The sequence below is a fragment of the Carettochelys insculpta genome, chromosome 6 (genome assembly GCF_033958435.1).
Source record: "Carettochelys insculpta isolate YL-2023 chromosome 6, ASM3395843v1, whole genome shotgun sequence".
Classification (NCBI taxonomy): Eukaryota; Metazoa; Chordata; order Testudines; family Carettochelyidae; genus Carettochelys; species Carettochelys insculpta.
The window spans coordinates 100399393-100417522 of NC_134142.1; the positions used below are offsets into that span (position 1 = coordinate 100399393).

Below are 18130 nucleotides of genomic sequence, written 5' to 3' on the forward strand. Positions count from 1 at the left end.
TCCTGTCTCTTCATCCACTATCAGTTCTCTCGCCTCCAAGTCCTTCTCCGTTCAGCCTCTCAGCCCCCATTATCATCACCTCATCAGTTCACACACCCCTGCACCATTGACACCCACAAAGGTCCTCAGTTTGCCTTCCAAGCACTCACCAGTCTGCTCAGAGCCCACCATCAATATAGACCCACACTTACCAAATCAGCCCACATCCTCCTCACTTTGGCCACCATGCAGTCTCAGTCTCACCTCTGCTCCTTCGAGCTCTTCACCTTCCCCATGCAGGGGGAGAGGTCTGAAGTGAGGACCCTCTCCCACTTCTCAGGCTGGAAGGAGAACAGATGCCTGGCTTTGAAAGCTAGAGCCTTGGCCATACCTGGGATGACTGACAGCATTTCTAAATGAAATTAAGCCTCATTTTTAGACCTCTGTATGTCAGACTTTCTTTCCCCCCAGTTGCTGTTTATTTGAGAGCTGGCCCTACCTCACTTCTATCTCAGATGAAATGTATCTTCCCTGCTGGGGTGCAACCAGCTGTCTCTTGTTATCTTGACAGCTTTGTTTATCTGACATATAAATGAATTCTCACTGTCATTCAAAGTACTTTGGAATTCACTGTCCAGTGGAGAAATCCTCCTTTGTTTAAGGAGGGGTAAATTGTGTTTGGCAAGAAACACATTTGTGCAGTGGCTGAAAAATATTCCTGACATTCAAGAGTTCTCTCATGAGAGCATGAATGAGGCTTAATTTTAGTTAGAAATCATGATACTCATGATCCCTTAGCAACAGTTGGCAGCAGAAATTCCATAGCTACACTGTAACTGTAATGATTGGTTCTTGAGAAACAGGTGTCTCTCAACTCAGATTTGAACTAAATTCCCCCCAATTTATAAAGTGAAGTTGCTCAATTTCCATGACTGCAGGAAGGATTGCTGTCACGTAGATATTTCCCATGACTGTACAAGTGTCTCTGGAATGGGTAAGGGGCTTTAATTATGAAAAACAGACAGAAATATAAAAGGTTTTCAAATTCTTCTGGAAACAAAATTGTCAAATGTATTTATAAAGAAGTGGATCACTTTTAAAGCCTCTGCAGTTTTGGGAGTGAACATTCTTGCCAAAATTATCTGTCAATTTCCACTGGCTTGCTAGTTAATCAGAACTGCAGAAACAAATGCTAACAGAACATACAATTACAGAGTTAGAATGAACCTCAAGAGGTCATCAAAGTCAGTCTCCTGCACTCATTACAGGTATACATGCCATCTATACCATCTGTCACAGGTGTTTATCTAATCTGCTTTTAATCATCTCCAATGATAGCGATTCCACAACCTCCCTTGGCAATTTATTCCAGTGGTTAACCACCCTGACAGTTAGTTTTCTAATGTTAATCTAAACCTTTCTTGAAGCAATTTAAGCCCGTTTCTTCTTGTCCTATCGTCAGAGGTTAAAAAGAATGTTTTTTTTTCTCCTGCCTCTTTGTAACAACCTTTTAGACCATTGAAAGCTGTTAAGTCCCCTCTCAATCTTTTTCTTTTTTTTTTTTTCAGACTAAATAATCCCTATGTTTTCAATCTTCCCTCATTGGTCATCTTCTGTAGACCTTTAAGCATTTTTGTTGCTCTTCTCTGGACCTTTTTCTCTTTCCTGAAACACGGTGCCCAAAACCGAACACGCTCCTTCAGGTGAGGCCTAATTAGTGCAGAGTGAAGCAGAATTACCACCTCTCATGTCTTGCCCACAACACTCCTGTTAATGCATCCCAGAATCATGTTTGCTTTTTTTGTAGTATCACATTATTGACTCATGCTCAGCTTATGGTCCACTATGAACCCTGGTTCCATTTCTGCAGTACTCCATCCTAGGAAGTCACTTCCCATTTTGAATGTGTGAAACTGATTGTTCCTTCCTCAGTGGAATATTTTGCATTTATCCTTACTGAATTTCATCCTGTTTACCTCACACCATTTCTCCAATGTGTCTGGATCATTTTGAATTCAAATCATATCCTCCAAAACATTTGCAATTGTTCCCAGCTTGAAATCATCCACAAATTTCATAAGTGTACTTTCTAAATCGTTGAGGAAGATATTGAATAGAACCAGTCCCAGAAATGATCCCTGTAGAACCCCACTTGCTATGCTGTTTCAGCCTGACTGTGAATCACTAATAACTGCTCTTTGGGAATGCTTATCCAACCAGTTATTCACCGCCCCCCTTACAGTAGTTCTAACTAGGTTGTATTTCCCTAGTTTGTTAATGAGAAGGTCACGTAAGACTGTATCCAATATAAGAAATCATTCCTTTAGCACCTTAAAGAATAACAATATGATTCATTAGGTGATGAGCTTCCACGGGAATATAAGCCCCTTATCATGTGACTGACAGGGTCACTAAAGACACCATAATTGGACTTATCAAAGTCAGTCACATGATCGGGGCTCATATTCCTGCACTTCCACTAATGCGATCTATGCCATTATGTGCAAGCAACGCCCCTCTGCCATGTACCTTGGACAACTGGAAAATCCCTTCTCTAAAGAATGGACGCAAATCAGACATTAGGAATCCAAATATGCACAAACCAGTAACTGAGCATTTTAGCTTGGCAGAACACACTATTAATGGTCTGCGTGTCACACCAAAAAGATTTTAACACCAGATTACAAAGGGACATATCTGAATTGGAATTCACTTTCAAGTTTGATACTTACCACCCTGAACTCAACAAAGATCTTAATTATCCTATGCATTGATATACACAGTAATGGCAGACATCCCACATAACTGACACTTCACAGAGTTTTTTTCTCTGTCACTCTCCTTCCTTCCCCCTTTAGTTGATTCCTCAATTTTCTCAGTTATTTTTTTCAGTATACTCCAGATCTGAAGAAGTGGATCTTTTCTAGGAAAGTTCATCACCTAATAAATAATATAGTTAATTTTTAAGGTGGTACAGACCGCTTTCTTTGCTTTGTGAAGATACAGTCTAACATAGCTACCCATCTGAGACTGTATCAAATGTATTGCTAAAGTCGAGACATACCACATCTACTGCTTCCTCCTTATCCACTAGCCTTGTTATCCCATCAAAGAAAAATAGCAGGTTAGTTAGTATGGATTAGTAAAGAAGAGATAATGTCATACTGTTACCACCTTCTCTTCTAGATGTTTGAAAATAGATTCCTAGATTATTTGCTCCATTCTCTTTCCTGGTACAGAAGTTAAACTCACTGTTTGGTAACTACCTGGGGTGCCCTTATTTCTCTCTTTGTATATGGATGCTATGTTTGCCCTCTTTCCCGTCTTAAGGAATCTTTCCTGTAATCCTTACTTTTCCAAGACAATAGCTAATAGCTCAAATATCTTCTCAGTCAACTCCTTGAGTATTCTAGAATGCATTTCGTTACATCCTGGTGATGTGAAGACATCTTACAATTTTTACCTTCTTCTTTTCCCATTTTAGTTTCTGAACCTAGCCCATTTTCACTGGCACTTACTATGTTGAGCATCCAATCACCGCTGACCTTCTTGCTAAAACTGAAACGAAAAAGTCATTAAGCAACTCTGCCATTTCCAAATAGTCTGTTTTTCCCTCTCAGTAATGAGCCTGCCCTGTAGTTGGCCTTCCTCCTGCTTCTAATATATTTGTGGAATGTTTTCTTACTACCCTTTATGTCTCTATGTAGTTTGAGCTCATCTTGAGTCTTGTCCTTTCCAATTTTGTCCCTACATACTTGTGTTTATAGACATTCTTTGTAATTTGACCTAGTTTCCATTTTTGTAGGAGTACTTTTGATGTTTAGATCATTAGAGGTCTCTTAGGTAAGCTACAGTGGTCACCTGCCATACTTCATATCTTCCCTAGGAGGTCACTGACATTTTGTTATGTTAACCATCTGGGACTGAATCCCACATATATAACTTCCACTGAAGTGAACAGAAATCTCCGGAATATAACTGGGCAAACAACAGAAGTTTTGGTTCACTGGAAATTACAAAAAATAATTTGCAGTAGAACCAAAAAAAAAAAAAATCACACTTTTCAAAATTGTTGGCAAATCAAAAAGAAAAAAAGGTTTCTGTTCAAGCACAATGTTTTATTTTGCTTAAGAATTAACAGGTTTTTTTTTCTTTTTAAATAAAGTTAAAGGAAATTTTGCAATGAAAAACTATTTTGAAATAAAAATAAAAATGTTTTATTTTTAAATATCAAAATGAAATGTTTCAGCTTATTCATAATTTTGGCCAAAACAATTTAGTGAAATCACACAAATTTTCCAAATGTTTCAGAGTTACCAAATCTGCATTTTTGCTCAAAATAAAAAAACTTCTTGTCAAAACACTTTGTCCAGTTTCTATTCTGAGTGTACAAGGAAAATAGGCCTGGATCCAAAATAAAATCATTCCACAAAGCTCCCATAACATTGATTACCTCCCCCCGCCCCCCCACCAAAATGTTCTGTAGAGTAACACCAGCATCTCTTCCTGATGTTTTCCACTAGCCCTACTGAGGGTATTTAGTAAGTTCAACTTCCAGTCAGGTCCCATAAAGTTTTTGCTTTTAGTAGCTTCCAAATGATTCTCTGTCTTAAGCTGTAAGGACTATGGATTTAAAGAACATAGTGTATGGTTACTGGTTTATTATGTTAAAGAAATAGTCTTACTTTTCCTGATGTCTTGATTCCTTTAGCAAGGGATGCATAAACAATCACCCATGCCAGAAATAGAGCAAGTACCAAGGGCCACCTGATTTCACCAGGATATTCAATCCCCGCAGAAATCTTCAGTACAAAGTACCTGAGAGTCAAGAATGTCATGACAATGATTGCAAGCTGCATTCCCCCAGCATAAGGGTCTATATTAAACACTGCTTATAAAGATGAGAAGTTTCTCTGAACTACCTCAAAGGTTCCAGTATTACTATGCCTTTTATTATTAATTATATATGTGCATTATGGCAGTGCCTAAGAGAGACAGTCATAGACCTGCCCTACCCCCTCGTGCTACGTGTTGTACAAACAAAGCAAAAAGATGGTTCTTTTTCTCTTGAAACTTAGCTTTTTATCCTTCATGCCTGAAGGTCAGTTCTCACATGCTGTGGTTCAGGTCTTTGGGAACCGGTCACAATTAATCCAGTCAATTTAACCCCCAGACTTTATTAACAGAAAAGTAATTCAACATTTTCTAATCCAACAGGGGGGTCTTACTTGAAGTATTCTTCACTTCCACTGACAAAAGTCTTGTTTCCGTGGCTGGTGAAATTAACCATAGTCAAATTTGGATAGGCACTCATACAGAAAGTAGAGTTCTTGATCTGTATTTTTGGGTGATCACCAATGATGCACGAATCTGTCAAAAAAGGTACAATAAAAGGAGGAAACTGTTCAGGGCTGATGGGAACAACACTGAACAAACACTGTATCATGTAAAGATATGTAATGGTGATATGTTATGTTTCTGTATCATCTTTCAACCAAGGATCTCAAATCATTTTATAGATATAATTGTCTTAACATCCATCCTTTTTAGCACCAACGGGTAATCTAAGGCACAGAGAGATTCAGTTACTTGATGGATTGGAAGGTATGGGTGATAAAATAATCCAGAACTGGTCCCCGTTCATTCATCTAAGGGCAAGATTAATCCGTGGCAACACTGAGAACAGAATCCAGGAGGTCCCATATGCTAAAAAGGTGTAAATACACAAAAAGAAAGACAGGGAGATCGCCAACAAAATGTATACCTATGAAAAACAATTGATTGAACCTGTACCACATATGGGTCCAAACAAAAACCTTAGATCTATTCGGGGTGAGTTTGGATTTAGATATAGGTCCATCAATGGCTTTTAGTCAGACTGGTGTCCCCAGTCTCTGTTCACAGAAGCTGGTAATGGGTGTCAGGGAATAGACCACTGGATGTTTGCCTGTTCTGTTCATTCTCTCTGGGTCACCCACCATTGGCCACAATTTGAAGACAGGGCACTAGGCTAGGTGGACCTTTGGCATAATCCCAACTGTTCTTACATAATTGTCATGTCAATACTTATCCTTACAACAGACAAAAATTCCAGACTTGAAACCCCACCCCCAGACTTTAAGAATCTTGAAATTGGATCTGGATCCAAATGTGCTCTGGGGCTACTTTAGTCTGAACAGAAACCCTCTGCAATTTTGATATGACTTTCTTTGCCAAGACTCCCAACGATCACAAATTTAAAACAAACTGTTTTGTTAATTCAAGTGTATTTCATTTCAGAAGGAACTAATTGCCAAGAGACAGCTAACAGAGAGAGAGAGAAGCTTCCTAACTCAGAGCTTACAGAATTCTAAAACACTTTGTACTGCTATACTAAACAGAATGATTCTATGATTCTGTATCTCCTTCCTGAGAATAGTTATTACAATTGTCTTTGAGACCATAAAAAGTAACAAGGAAATACAAATATATTCCATAGTTGTTTAAGCCTTGTCAGCAGGACATCACTTCCCATTTGTTTTGCTTCATACAGCCAATCTCAGATCTCTCATAAGAAGAAAATCCAGACTTCTCTGAAATGGATATTGTCACACTGCAAAGCAACCAGCAAGGAGGGAGGAATTTAGCGGTCATCTGCTCTCCCTCCAGACTCTTGACATCACTACTTCGTGATTGACCTGAGCTTTGCCTTCAAGCAGATATGAAGACCACTAAAATTAACCTTGCTCAAAGCCATACCTGCCTGTGAATTAACAAGAGGCCAAGTAATGTGAGCAACCACCACCTAAATGGTAAATCTCTGCCTTTTTGTTTATTTATTAATGAACCTATTGTAAGTAGAACTATTAGTGACTTTTAAAAGTATCACCAGCTCTCCGACTGTACACAGAGGCTAAAACGTCAAATTTTGGCCATCTGCTTCTGAAAGGTTGCTCACCCCAATGTAGTGTGTGTGCATGCATGTGCAAGCAAGTATGAGCAAGGTGTCTGATACAGGTGCACATGATTTTAGTGAGGGTTGGAAGGTTTTCTTTATTATTATTTGTTAATAATAATTAATTATTATTAATTATTAAAATATCTGTGTGTGCAAAGTGCATAAATATACAGACACTATAGTAATTAAATATAAAACCACTTGTTTACTTATACACCTTGCTGTCACTCCCTCTCTTACACACACAATAGATTATACAGAAGTTTTAGAATCATCTCTTATCACTTCCAATTAGGATAAACCTAAATAATAAACAATAATCATGAACAGTAAGTAGCTGTGAAATGGATGCTCCAAGCAGAAAATATTAAGTTAACATCCAACTGCAACCAGCTCACATTAGGTTTCACAGGATGACACCTAAGGTCACTTTTGCTGCACTGCAGCAACTCGGCGCAGCATTAACATTTGATAGCTTGGTTTCCTTGCAATATCCTCTTAAAATCAGCAGAGGGCACAATTGTTCTTTCAAGTACTGTAGAAGCCCCTGCAACCATGTACATATAATTCTTCTCATGCAGTGCTATCGATCAAAACCGAATATACAAGAGAAAAAATGATTACATTATATTGGAAGATGTTAGCTTGAAATTACATTTACATGCGCAAATATTAATACTTTAAATCAGACTTTTTAAAGTCAGGAAAGACAGGAGCAATTTAATTAAGTCCAATGTAGCAAGAAGAAGCTAAAGCCAATCTCTGGTCTTTGAAGACCTAGCAGGGCTAATTTTTAAAGATGGACTGAAACCTTCCAGTTGCTGAGCTGGTTGACTGATAAATGGGTCAGAGAAAATGATCTTATTAAGCCAATGTGGCAACCTGCAGTTGGCTCTTCCCAACTTTATAGGGGGAAACAAAGGCACCTTAAAGTTAGATTTGACCATCCCTGCAGCATAGTTCATAAAATAATGCCCTTGTACTCGAGAACCCATTTAAGACCTTGCTTAACTTTAAGCACCCAAGGAGTCACATTGTCTGTAATTCATTCACGTAAGTAATTCATACTTAAGGATAAGCATATTGCTCAAATGCTTTGCTGAATGGAGCCAGAGTACTGCATTCAAATTGTAGCTTCTTAGGTTTCTTCAACATCAAGGAGGTTAAACATTCCAAGGGAGTTTAGAGCCTTACATTTTCACCTTTAGAAAAGCCATCAAGTTTTTCAGATTTTGAAGCAAATATGTGAAAATCATTCATTGGCTTTACAGAATTTGCACACAGTTCAACAGTGATCTTTGCTAGATGTGTGAAAAGACAAAGGGAGCTGCTTATGTGGAGATCCTAGGCAGATGTGAAAGACAGCCTTCAGAACATGAGACGTGTGAGTCAGATTGTACTATGGATCAAATGCAGTGGTAGCTTAAGCACTCAGTTCCAGCAAAACAATTAGGATTTCATCAGGGTTGAATTTGTCCCTATGATCCCATGAAATTGATCCCTAAAAGCCCTTTGCCATTGACATCAACACTACAGGATCAAACCCTAAGGGTTCAGGATGCCAGTGCATAAGTAATTATTAACATTTCCCTAACTTGTTATTTTAGTTACTATAAACTATGTGTATTATCCTAGTCTTGTGCCTAGGAGCCCTGAATACATACAACATAAGAGTTTAAACCTCAAAATAGTGTTTGTTTCTTATTACACCACTGCGTCCTGTAAAGCCCAGCAAATAAATCATAAGCTATAATATATTCCATTATTTTTTCTTCCCCCGGTCTAATTTGGGCCTCATTCACTAACAGTTCACAGATTTCTTGGATTTAGTTATTTGAAATTATGTATTCAACAATTTCTGCAAATAATTCTGAAACTGTAGCTTGTGTGTATACGGTGCATTTTGATTTCTCAAGATTTGCCATGCAAGCAGTTTGGAGACATAGGCCACTTAATAAGTTTCCTTTCCCTGTCCAAATGAAATGCTGAGAATCGGGTGCTCAGGCTGAAAAGTCCTATTACAAAAATGGGAATCAGCTTTCCTTTAAAGACTGCTTAATATCCACTCTTGAGTAATGAGCAAATGACCCTTCTTGCTAGGGCAAGAATGGTCATTTCCTTTGCTAGAGTATTTTCAGGACTCAAACACAACAGAATTATAAATATAGGTAAAGTAAGTTTGTTTAAAAACATGAATCAATATAAGTATTTCAATGAATATTTAATATATTAAATTTATTAAACCCAGATTGAAAGCTCACTGATGTCAATGGGACTCCAATTATTTAAATAAAATTTGGGAAGGGCCCTACATGTGCCACAGCAGAGTTTTGGTAGATTGTACAGTGGGCAAAGCCCTACAATAAAATGAAACATGTGACTTAGCTCTCTGCTTTTCTCCAGCAGATCAGTAGAGAAAACTGTGCAATGACTGGACATTTGGGGAATATTTATTCCAAAGAGTTAGAAATTTTAAAGCACTGGGAATACATTGTGGGAAAAATTGACTCAACTTTGCTTGTGAGTACGGACTCAACCTCTACATTTTTCTTCTACACACACCCTACTCTTCCCAAACAAGATTTTAAAAACATTTGTCATGTTAAGAGATTTTATAAGCATCACTTAATATTAATGATTCATTGACATGCCCTGCAGGTCAAAGAGGTGACTATCATAGCATTTCCAGTCTAAGTGTGTTAAAATTCATCTGATATTGGAAGAACAGATTAACCTAAAAGGAAAGTGCAAGTATCATATTTATGTTACAAACAGCTGGTAAAAAACACTTTATCTTTGAGGGAAATGTAAAACTTTCCCCCACACTCATGCACCCCATCCGTAATTATCCGTTTTTTAGATTGTTTCTGTTTTCTAAACTTTTTTTAGTATAATTCAAAGACTTTTCTTAAAACTTGTAGTTTTTTTATATAAAAATCCCAGATTTTTTTTACTGAAACACAGAACTTTTCACCATCTTTTTTTTTTTTCCATTGAAGATCTGGAAAATTTTGACAAAAGTACATCTTGGCCAATCCACCATTTTGGACATTTTTATTACCCTTTCTTCCCAAAAAAAAACCAAAAAAAACAAAATGAAAAAATTCAACCAGCAGATCTGAGAGAAGAGTGCCTAGTTATATGGGTCACTTTAACTCACCCACGTCAATTGCTACCATCAGTGACATTCAGAATCTGACGTCAAATAGATGTACTGTCAAAAGAAGGGCTGCAGTGTTAATCCCTAATAAAGTGTCATCGTTATAATATATCCTCCAATCCAACAGGTGAAGAATGACTTTTGAAATAAATAAAAAATTAAAAGCATGTCACTGCTTACCTAACGAAAGTTTGTTTTTATCTCTGCAGTCTGGTGTGTTCCAAGAATTCGTGCAGGAAGCCCAGGGTAACGTAGGTACAAAGGATGCAAAAAGGTAGAAAAGTGTGTAGCACATAATAACGTTATAATATATGGCTATTAGAACCGAGATGATCAGCATGGCAATGCCACAGCCTGGAAAAAGGAGGAGACGGAAGGCTGGTATCACCACAGTGTTACAAACATATACCATGAATGGACTGTAAAATAGCCAGACCTGACTATATTACACACAGAAAGACATTTTTTCATCTGTTACCCATACAAAAATCATTTCCCAGAAGGCACAGCAAAAACACCCAGCATTGGCTATGCAAGTCACTTATTGAATACAACTCAAGAGTTTAAAAAAAAACTGTAATATAAAGAAACAATGTGATTATGAAATTACTAACACACCATATTACTTGGGTTTCCTAAGAAAAGAGGGCAAGCTATGTGAAGTCCCTTTTGCAATTGTAAAAAACAGTCCTAGGGCAAATTAAGACTGCAATGCACAAACCATCATTCTACTACCAATGTCATGGCAAATAAAGCCCTTTACAAGTTACCGTTGAAGCTTCCAGCAATTAACACTTCCCTAAGGGAGATCTCTCCGACGTGAAGGGTAGGACTGAGGTGTGGCTGGCTCACCTTGTAAGGCCGGGATAGCTTTCCAGACAGACACAGGCCCCTGACTAGCAAACTGCCCCAGTGACACTTCCAGGAAGAAAATGGGTATCCCAGCTAGGGCCAGCATCGTCAAGTAGGGGATGAGAAATGCACCTTGAGGGAAAGAGAAGAGAGATCTGAACCGTGGTGGGAAAGGGCTCAAGCTGCAGCAGTTCCCAGCATCAAACAACAGTCAAGTCAGCACAGATCCATGGTGTTTTGGAAGCCTCCAGAGAACTTTCTCCTCTGGAGAAACAAGGCTGCTGCACTGTGTGCTGTGTGGAAGGACACAAAGGGGCGTTTGGGCTCCCTGAAGACATCTTAAACACGCCGCTCAGGGCTAGTCTTATGTCTAAAGAACAGTCCCGTCCTCTCTATTTCAGTCGCTCCTGATTCTTTCTCCGGGGCTGTTAGGAATCTACTTCTGCGCTTTGCCACCTCCCGGGTGTCCTATTTTGGCTAGACCTGAATGGCAGCCACGCTGCAGGGGGTGACGCTAATTAATTAACTCGGGGTTAATTCCCCTTCTCGTCAACCACAACTGTGCCTTGCTACCTCGGCTGCGGTTGAAGGGACCCAGGCTCAGGTGAGCGTCAGGGCAAGGGTCGCTGGTGCCCCCCGCTGGAGTGATCAGCGAGGGGTGCGAGACAACTTTCTACCCATCGTGCGGGAGGTACCGCATAACGGCAGCTTTAGGTCGAAGCTCTTCTCTAGCAGCTGGGCTCACTTCGAAGGGCGAGCACGGAGGGTGCCCGCCGCTGCCCCCTGCATTGTTGTTTCCCTCCCCACGCCCCTCCCACGTGAATCTTTCTCCGACCCTATTGTTTTCAACAGGGAATTGTTTCACGCCAGGAAAACCTCACGCGACCCGTGGGAAAGCCGTTACACCCCCGGCAGCCCCGCGCAGGTACGAGCTCCTGCCAGAGCAGGCGAGCCAGCTTTCGAGGCAACCCCAGGGCTTCTTTGGGAAAGTCACTCGAGTCTGGCCACCCCGTTGCTGGCGACAAAGGTTTATCACAGCTCAAACGTGGATTCGTTGCATTCCCGCGGTCTCTTTCCAGATCAAAGGTGTAAGTAAGCGCGCGGCGACCCCGGCAGAGGGTTGAGGCTGAGTACTGCAGGCAAATGGATGGGGGTGGGAAATTAGGGAATGCCCCATTGGGGGTCTGCGGCTCATCTCTCCCTCTTGCAAAAAGCCCTAGCGCCTTGAGCGCAGCCGGGAAAAGGGAGACCGGGCGGTTCGGATTGGCATGAAATAATCTGGAAGAAAAAGCCAAACTCGGGACTCTTTTGGTTCCTCGCGGTTTCAGTAAACGCTGATATTTGCCCCAAAGCGGATATTTCACCCAGGGGAGAATAAACCAACGCCGGGCTGCCTGAACGCCGATCCACAGAGGAGAATTAAGGCCCGGAGGCACCTGCCCTTTTCTAAAACGAATAAAGGGATTTCGCTGCAAATTTTGTCTGCGCCGCGATTCAGGAGCTCCTGCTTTGGCAGAAACGCGCGTGGGACCCCTGCTCACAAACCGAACGGGGTTTCGCCTCGCTGGCGCGTAAGCAAATCTAACGAGCGGCCGCTGCCTCTTTCGGCGGGCAGCGCCACGGTTCTGCGCGTCTTTTAGGCTCTCCAGCTGTCTTTAAGGCGTTTGTGGGAATCCGCAGGAAGAGGCTGTTTTAGGCTCGCTGGATGTTTTCAAGGCAACTGCTGTGTTCTATCATGCACAGAACCGCGACTGTTTGAGCCACCTTTGGTATATTACTTTGCGGAACGTTATTCAGCCTTAAAAATACTATTCCTCTGGTAGGGAAATGGGTTTCAAATACATTCACAGTTCAGGCCAGCATGTTGATTGACGTTTCCCGATTTCACAGAGTACCCCCCGCCCCTGTTGTTTTATACTTTCTTTGGGGTCTCCTGTTTTACCTAATGCGGGTGGGTTTAAATTCACCTCTTTTATTTTATTTTTGCACTATTATTTTTGTTTAATTTTTATATTAGTTATTCCGTGGCTGGAATGTTGTTAGTCGAGTGAAATCCGTTGCGCCTGTTGTATCTGTGCATTGGTAGGAAACCATCTCATTTGAAAACGCAACGAACATGCTGTTTTCTGAGGGCCATTGATGTCAGGGAGGATTTTAGTGGGTTTTTAAGAGGGTCTGATTTCTCCCTAAACCTTTGGGTGACGCTGTATATTCGCAGCTGGGTTTTGAAGGGCAGGTGGGGGGAGGTCTTTTCCCAGGCACTTTCCTCTCGCCCCCCCCTTCCAACCTGCCCCCCCCCCCGAGTTATTTGCTAGCTCAGTGGCGCTTGAAGAGCAGCAGGGTGTATAAAAGACAGGAAAAGCCATACCTCCCCCATTCTTAAAGGCCAGGTACGGGAACCTCCAGACATTGCCCAGCCCCACTGCATAACCCACCATGGAGAGGATGAAGTCCAGCTTGCTAGACCAGTTCCCTCGAGCTTTATTTTCATCCCCTTTATCGTCATCCTGGGTGGAGGGAAAAGCACATCGTCAACGTGGCTGTTTCCAGCTCAGACAGAAATCTCCGTTCTGCTAATTTAAGAGGCTAGTTTAGCCCCCCGCCCCGCCCCACCCCGCCCCGCCCCGCCCGGCCCCAGAGACGTTATTGCGGGGCCGCTGCTGTGGGGGAATGAGAGAAACAGCCCGGCTAGAGGGCCCTCACTCTCCAGACCCTGCAGACTCCTCGTCTTCACCTTGCCCCCCGCTGCCCCCCATCTGCGCCAAAGATTCTCTGCGCGTCCGGTTTCATTGGCTACAGCCATCGAACTCTGGACCCGGCTCCGCCTGATTTCTGTCCTTGACTTCAGTGGAAGCAAGAACAAACCTTGGCCTGGGCATCATTCCACATCTGGGAGGGGCCGGGGCCGGGGCCGGGGCCGGGGCAGCCAGACCCCCTGCTTGGCCCAAAGCTTCGTAACGTGACTCTCAGGAGCAGGGGTGAATGTTCTCCTGGGGTGTCCCGCATCTACATTCTAGGGCCTTGAATTTTTCTTCAGCTCCTGCCTGATGGGCATCGACCTGATTCCTGTTGCAATTCTTTCTGGGAATCGGAGCCATGGTACATAGACATGGCTTGTGCCTGGGCTGCTCTGCTCTTCTGCGGCCGTGAAGACTCCCCCGTGATACAGACCTGAGAGGTCCCTGGAGTCAGGGCCCCCCCCCCCAGTGACATAGACCTGAGAGGTCCCTGGAGTCACATCCTGCTCCCCAGCAGAGTGAGTCGACCCCCTCCCGAACGCACAGAGTTTGGCAACAAGGAAACATCTTTCAGATTAGTATAGGACGAGGCCGCCCCCCCCGCCCCCGCCCAGCCCAGCCCAGCCCAGCCCAGCCCAGCCCCCCGCCCAGACCTTTGCTCAGTGATCCGGAACCGCCTCTTTCCCCTAACTACAAACGGCCCCCGCCGCCGTGGCAGAGCGAGCAGAGCCACTCCCGTGGCTTTCCTAGCCCCGCGCCGCGCCGCGCCGCGCCAGCTCCCGGATTAGACGTCCCGGGGAGAGGCCCCTGCTAGGGGCGGGTCAGTTCCATTTTCGCACGCTGCAGCGCGCGTGGGAGTCGCTCCCGGCCCCCAGGGGTGGAGCAGTGGGAGGGAGGGAGAGATGTCCCGGCCCGCAGCGGTGTGAACTGGGCCGCTAGCCGCAGGACCAGCCCCCGGGCTCCGGAGCCCGCAAGGCGAAGGGAACCCAGACAAAACTAGGCAACCAGCTTCCCCTCCTCGCGAGCAGGCGCCGCAGCGCGACTCCGCGCTGCCACCGCATGCAGCTTCCCGGGGTCGTGGGGGGCAAAGCCCGAGCAATGAGCCCCCGTTGTAGGAGATCCACCCCCTGCGGCTCAGCTCCGGGGACAGGCGACGCGGAGTTTGCTGGGCCGGCCGGTCCTGCATTTTCCCACCCTCACCCCGCAGCTTTCCAGCCCGGCCGGGCTCTGTCTGCAAGGGTCCCCTCTGGAGCGGCAGACACGATCGGTCCCCCCCGCCGCCCCAATCAGGCCTTTCCGGGTGGGCCGTCAGAGCTGGGAGCCCACAGACATGATGGGTATTTGAACAAGCTCCGCTCCAGGGGTCAAACCACGCGCGGGGGGGGGAGTTGTTCCCCTGGGGGAGGGGAAAGCACTTACCCCGTTCCCGCTGCCCGGCAGAACAGAAGTGTTCCCGTCTGTGCCCAACACCACGGTGCTCTGGCTTATGGCCACCCAGCCGGGGCTGGCGCTGTTTTGCTCCAGCGTGCTCTTCCCAAGGCTTGCGTTAGCTCCCCCGGCTGCGCTCTGCAAGGGGGGGATTTTGCAGTGAAGAATACTGCCCTGCCCCTGGCTCCCCGCACTGGGGATGCTCTTAAGCGGAAAGGTCTCCACCGACTCCTTTCGAGGGGTGGTGGAGTTCGCCTGGACGGCGGTGCTGCTGAGCCTGCAGATCCCGACTTTGGTCCTCTCGAAATCATTGCCTTTGGCCTCGTCACACAGCGAGATTTTGTTGTCGCTGGAAAGAGATCTGGAGAGCTTGGCCAAGGGGGCTTTGGAAGGCAGGTGCTGCTGCTCAGCGTCGGGGCTGGTGCCTGTAGCTCCCCCATCTTCAAGTTGTCCGACGGCCTTAGTTTCAGGGCTGTTGGCAACCTGCTTGCTCATGTCCCTTTGACTGGCGTGATCCTACAATGACAACATAACATAGTTTACACCCAGAGAAGCCTTGGGACTTTCACATCTGTATTTCACAGCTAAGCCCTGTGCATTACAACTGCGGTGCAGTGTTGCGGCTAGCGGTCGTTGGAAGGGTTTGCAGGAAGTCCGGTCTACACGGCTCTCTCTTCAGTAGCCTGAGCACACTACGCGCTAATCTTCTGAAAAAGATAACCGGGCGACTACAATAATCAAGCCTGCAAACACACACACAAATCTCTAGCCTACTTCTATCGCTCCGCGCCTCCAGACCTCGTTGGATTTCACATCACGACCGTCGGATGCTCTCTTTCCCTATCGCCGTTGCAGAAAGATTCTTTAATTTTACGCCCCATTTCCTTTCTGTCATTCAACAATGCACACTGGCTTTTTTATGGGCAATAAACAAGCTGCCCTGTAGGCAGCTAGAGATGCTGGAGCCAAACGGAACAGTATTGCTTAGCAGGCTCGATATTCCCAGTGAAGTTAGGAGGTACAGTGAAAAGACTGAAAAAGGCAACACGAGAAAGTGATATTTCATATCACAACAACTGCTAGGCAGTTATTCTACAAGCGGTTAATTTTCTAAGCTAAGGAAATCACACTGGTCAGAAAGAGCGACATTTTTCGAAACCGGCAAACAGTCTGACCGGTGAAATGTGCCTAGTTACAAAGAGACAGGCTGCGAAATCTTACTGCTTTTAAAATGTCCTGTTTAAAACCCAGGCGTGCTCCTTTTTGTCTTAATTCCAAAGGGAGCCCGATTGCCCGATTGCAGTTTCCTTTGTCCGTACTGTTCTTATCTCTACCAAATCTCCAAGCCTACACAGAGCCAGCGAATGAAACAACAGCACAGAACTGGAGAGCGAATTTACCAAACTCTGAAGTACGTGCGGTTCGGGATATCATCCCTTGCTTCTCTCCAGACTGATAGGTGGGAAAAGGCGTTTTCCAGAGGGGAAAGTTGCCTTTCAGCACCTTGGACAGTTCCCGTTTGAAATCAACCCCTTCACATCCGCAACATCGAATACTTCTGATATTTTGCGTGGTTGTTACTCCCCATGAAATACTAAGTGAAAATAACAAAGAGAAACTACACAAGGTATAGCCAAAGTTCCAAAGAGACTCCCGCACCCTCCGCGCCTTCAACACATCTCAAAGACGGAAAAACAAGCACTTACCATGGCTTAGAAAGCAACTTGTGGAGGTAAAAACGGCCGTATAGACGATTGATAGACTGAATTTTGCTCAGCCAAGAACAAAGCTTTCTATACCTCCTTGGGAAAGATCGGCTTTGCGTCAGTGCAGAGCAAGGTGCCCTTCCTTTGACATTTTCTTGATAATAAGAGTTTGATAAATCATTACCCTTGGATCCAGATTTTAAAGGCACACGAAGAAGCCAGAGCGCCGGTTAGCTGTCACTCAGGTAGGAGTGGGATTGCGTGTTAGCTGTGATTCATCTGGGGCTGACTCTACTAAAGCAACCCCGCCAAGAGCACTGGGGAAAGCAAAACTTTCTTGCTGGTAATTAGGAGGAACATGTGAGAAACACGTCCTACTGCACCCAAAGCAGAAGAGCCCAGAGGAGCAGCTTTTCACCACCCTCCCTTTCAGGCTGCGATTGCTTTTGATCCAGCATTCACTATTTCTAGTCCCTGGCTCCCTGCCTGGACCATAAATCCTGTACTAAAACCTTGTTAGACATACACTGTTTAGAGTGACTTTTTCCTCCCCGTCTCTACCCACAATTAGGCCAAAAAATTAATGTGTTTATTATTACAGCACCTGAGGGGCGAGAGGCCCTACCTAACAGATGGAGGGAGAAACGCCACACAAAGTTAATCATCTAAGAAATATTTCTTTCCACCAAGACAGTCGTCACTGCAGTTGGTTGGGTTGGAAGGGGTGGACTACAACGTTCCTGCCAATTTCAGATGATGGCCTGCAAAAAGCAAGCCAAGGAGAACTAAAAGTCAGGATACTCAGCTGGGGATAGAATTGATTTGCCAGTGAAGGAATCCGTCCATGCCCACATTAATCACTCCCCGGGGGGGGGGGGGGGGGGGGGGGCTCTGGGAGGCGGCTGAATACAGTTGAGCAAAATGTGTCATTGATTTGAAACTAAGTCATCGTAACATCTACTTTTGACAACGCTCAGTGTTCCTCAACCAGCTCTTACCCTGGCCTTCCATTTGAAAGGATATGAGCTCTGTGACTACGCACCGTTTCCTCTCCGGAGGTTGTTACAGCCACGCGTAGTCCATCCCACTTTAAAATAACATTTAAAAAGCTCTACTGCCCCATCCCTTCTGGCGCAGGCCACAACCCCGGCTTTCACCACCACAACTAACCCTTCTAACACGCCTTACTTCCACACTACCGACTGCCTTTTACAAGAATCCTTCTTGGTGCCTGGTCGGGAGATTTAAGAGTTCTGCTCCCTTGCAGCCAGCTCTGGCCAGGAGTCTCAGGCAGCCCCCCAGCACTAGCTGTGTAGCTGCAGGGACTGCC

The 18130-nt window shown here is 44.4% G+C and overlaps 1 protein-coding gene across 1 annotated transcript in view; it reads right to left on the reverse strand.

Annotated features, from left to right (window-relative positions):
• The window catches only part of SLC6A5 (solute carrier family 6 member 5), a 55458-nt gene extending 39869 nt beyond the window's left edge, over positions 1-15589 (reverse strand). The window contains exons 1-6 of the mRNA XM_074999018.1: positions 15086-15589; positions 13297-13435; positions 10929-11060; positions 10257-10430; positions 5208-5349; positions 4665-4797 (exon numbers count right to left, since the gene is read on the reverse strand). Of these exons, the coding sequence (XP_074855119.1) occupies positions 4665-4797; positions 5208-5349; positions 10257-10430; positions 10929-11060; positions 13297-13435; positions 15086-15589 (1224 nt within the window). The remainder of the gene's footprint in view (positions 1-4664; positions 4798-5207; positions 5350-10256; positions 10431-10928; positions 11061-13296; positions 13436-15085) is intronic.
• Positions 15590-18130: the final 2541 nt, after the last annotated feature.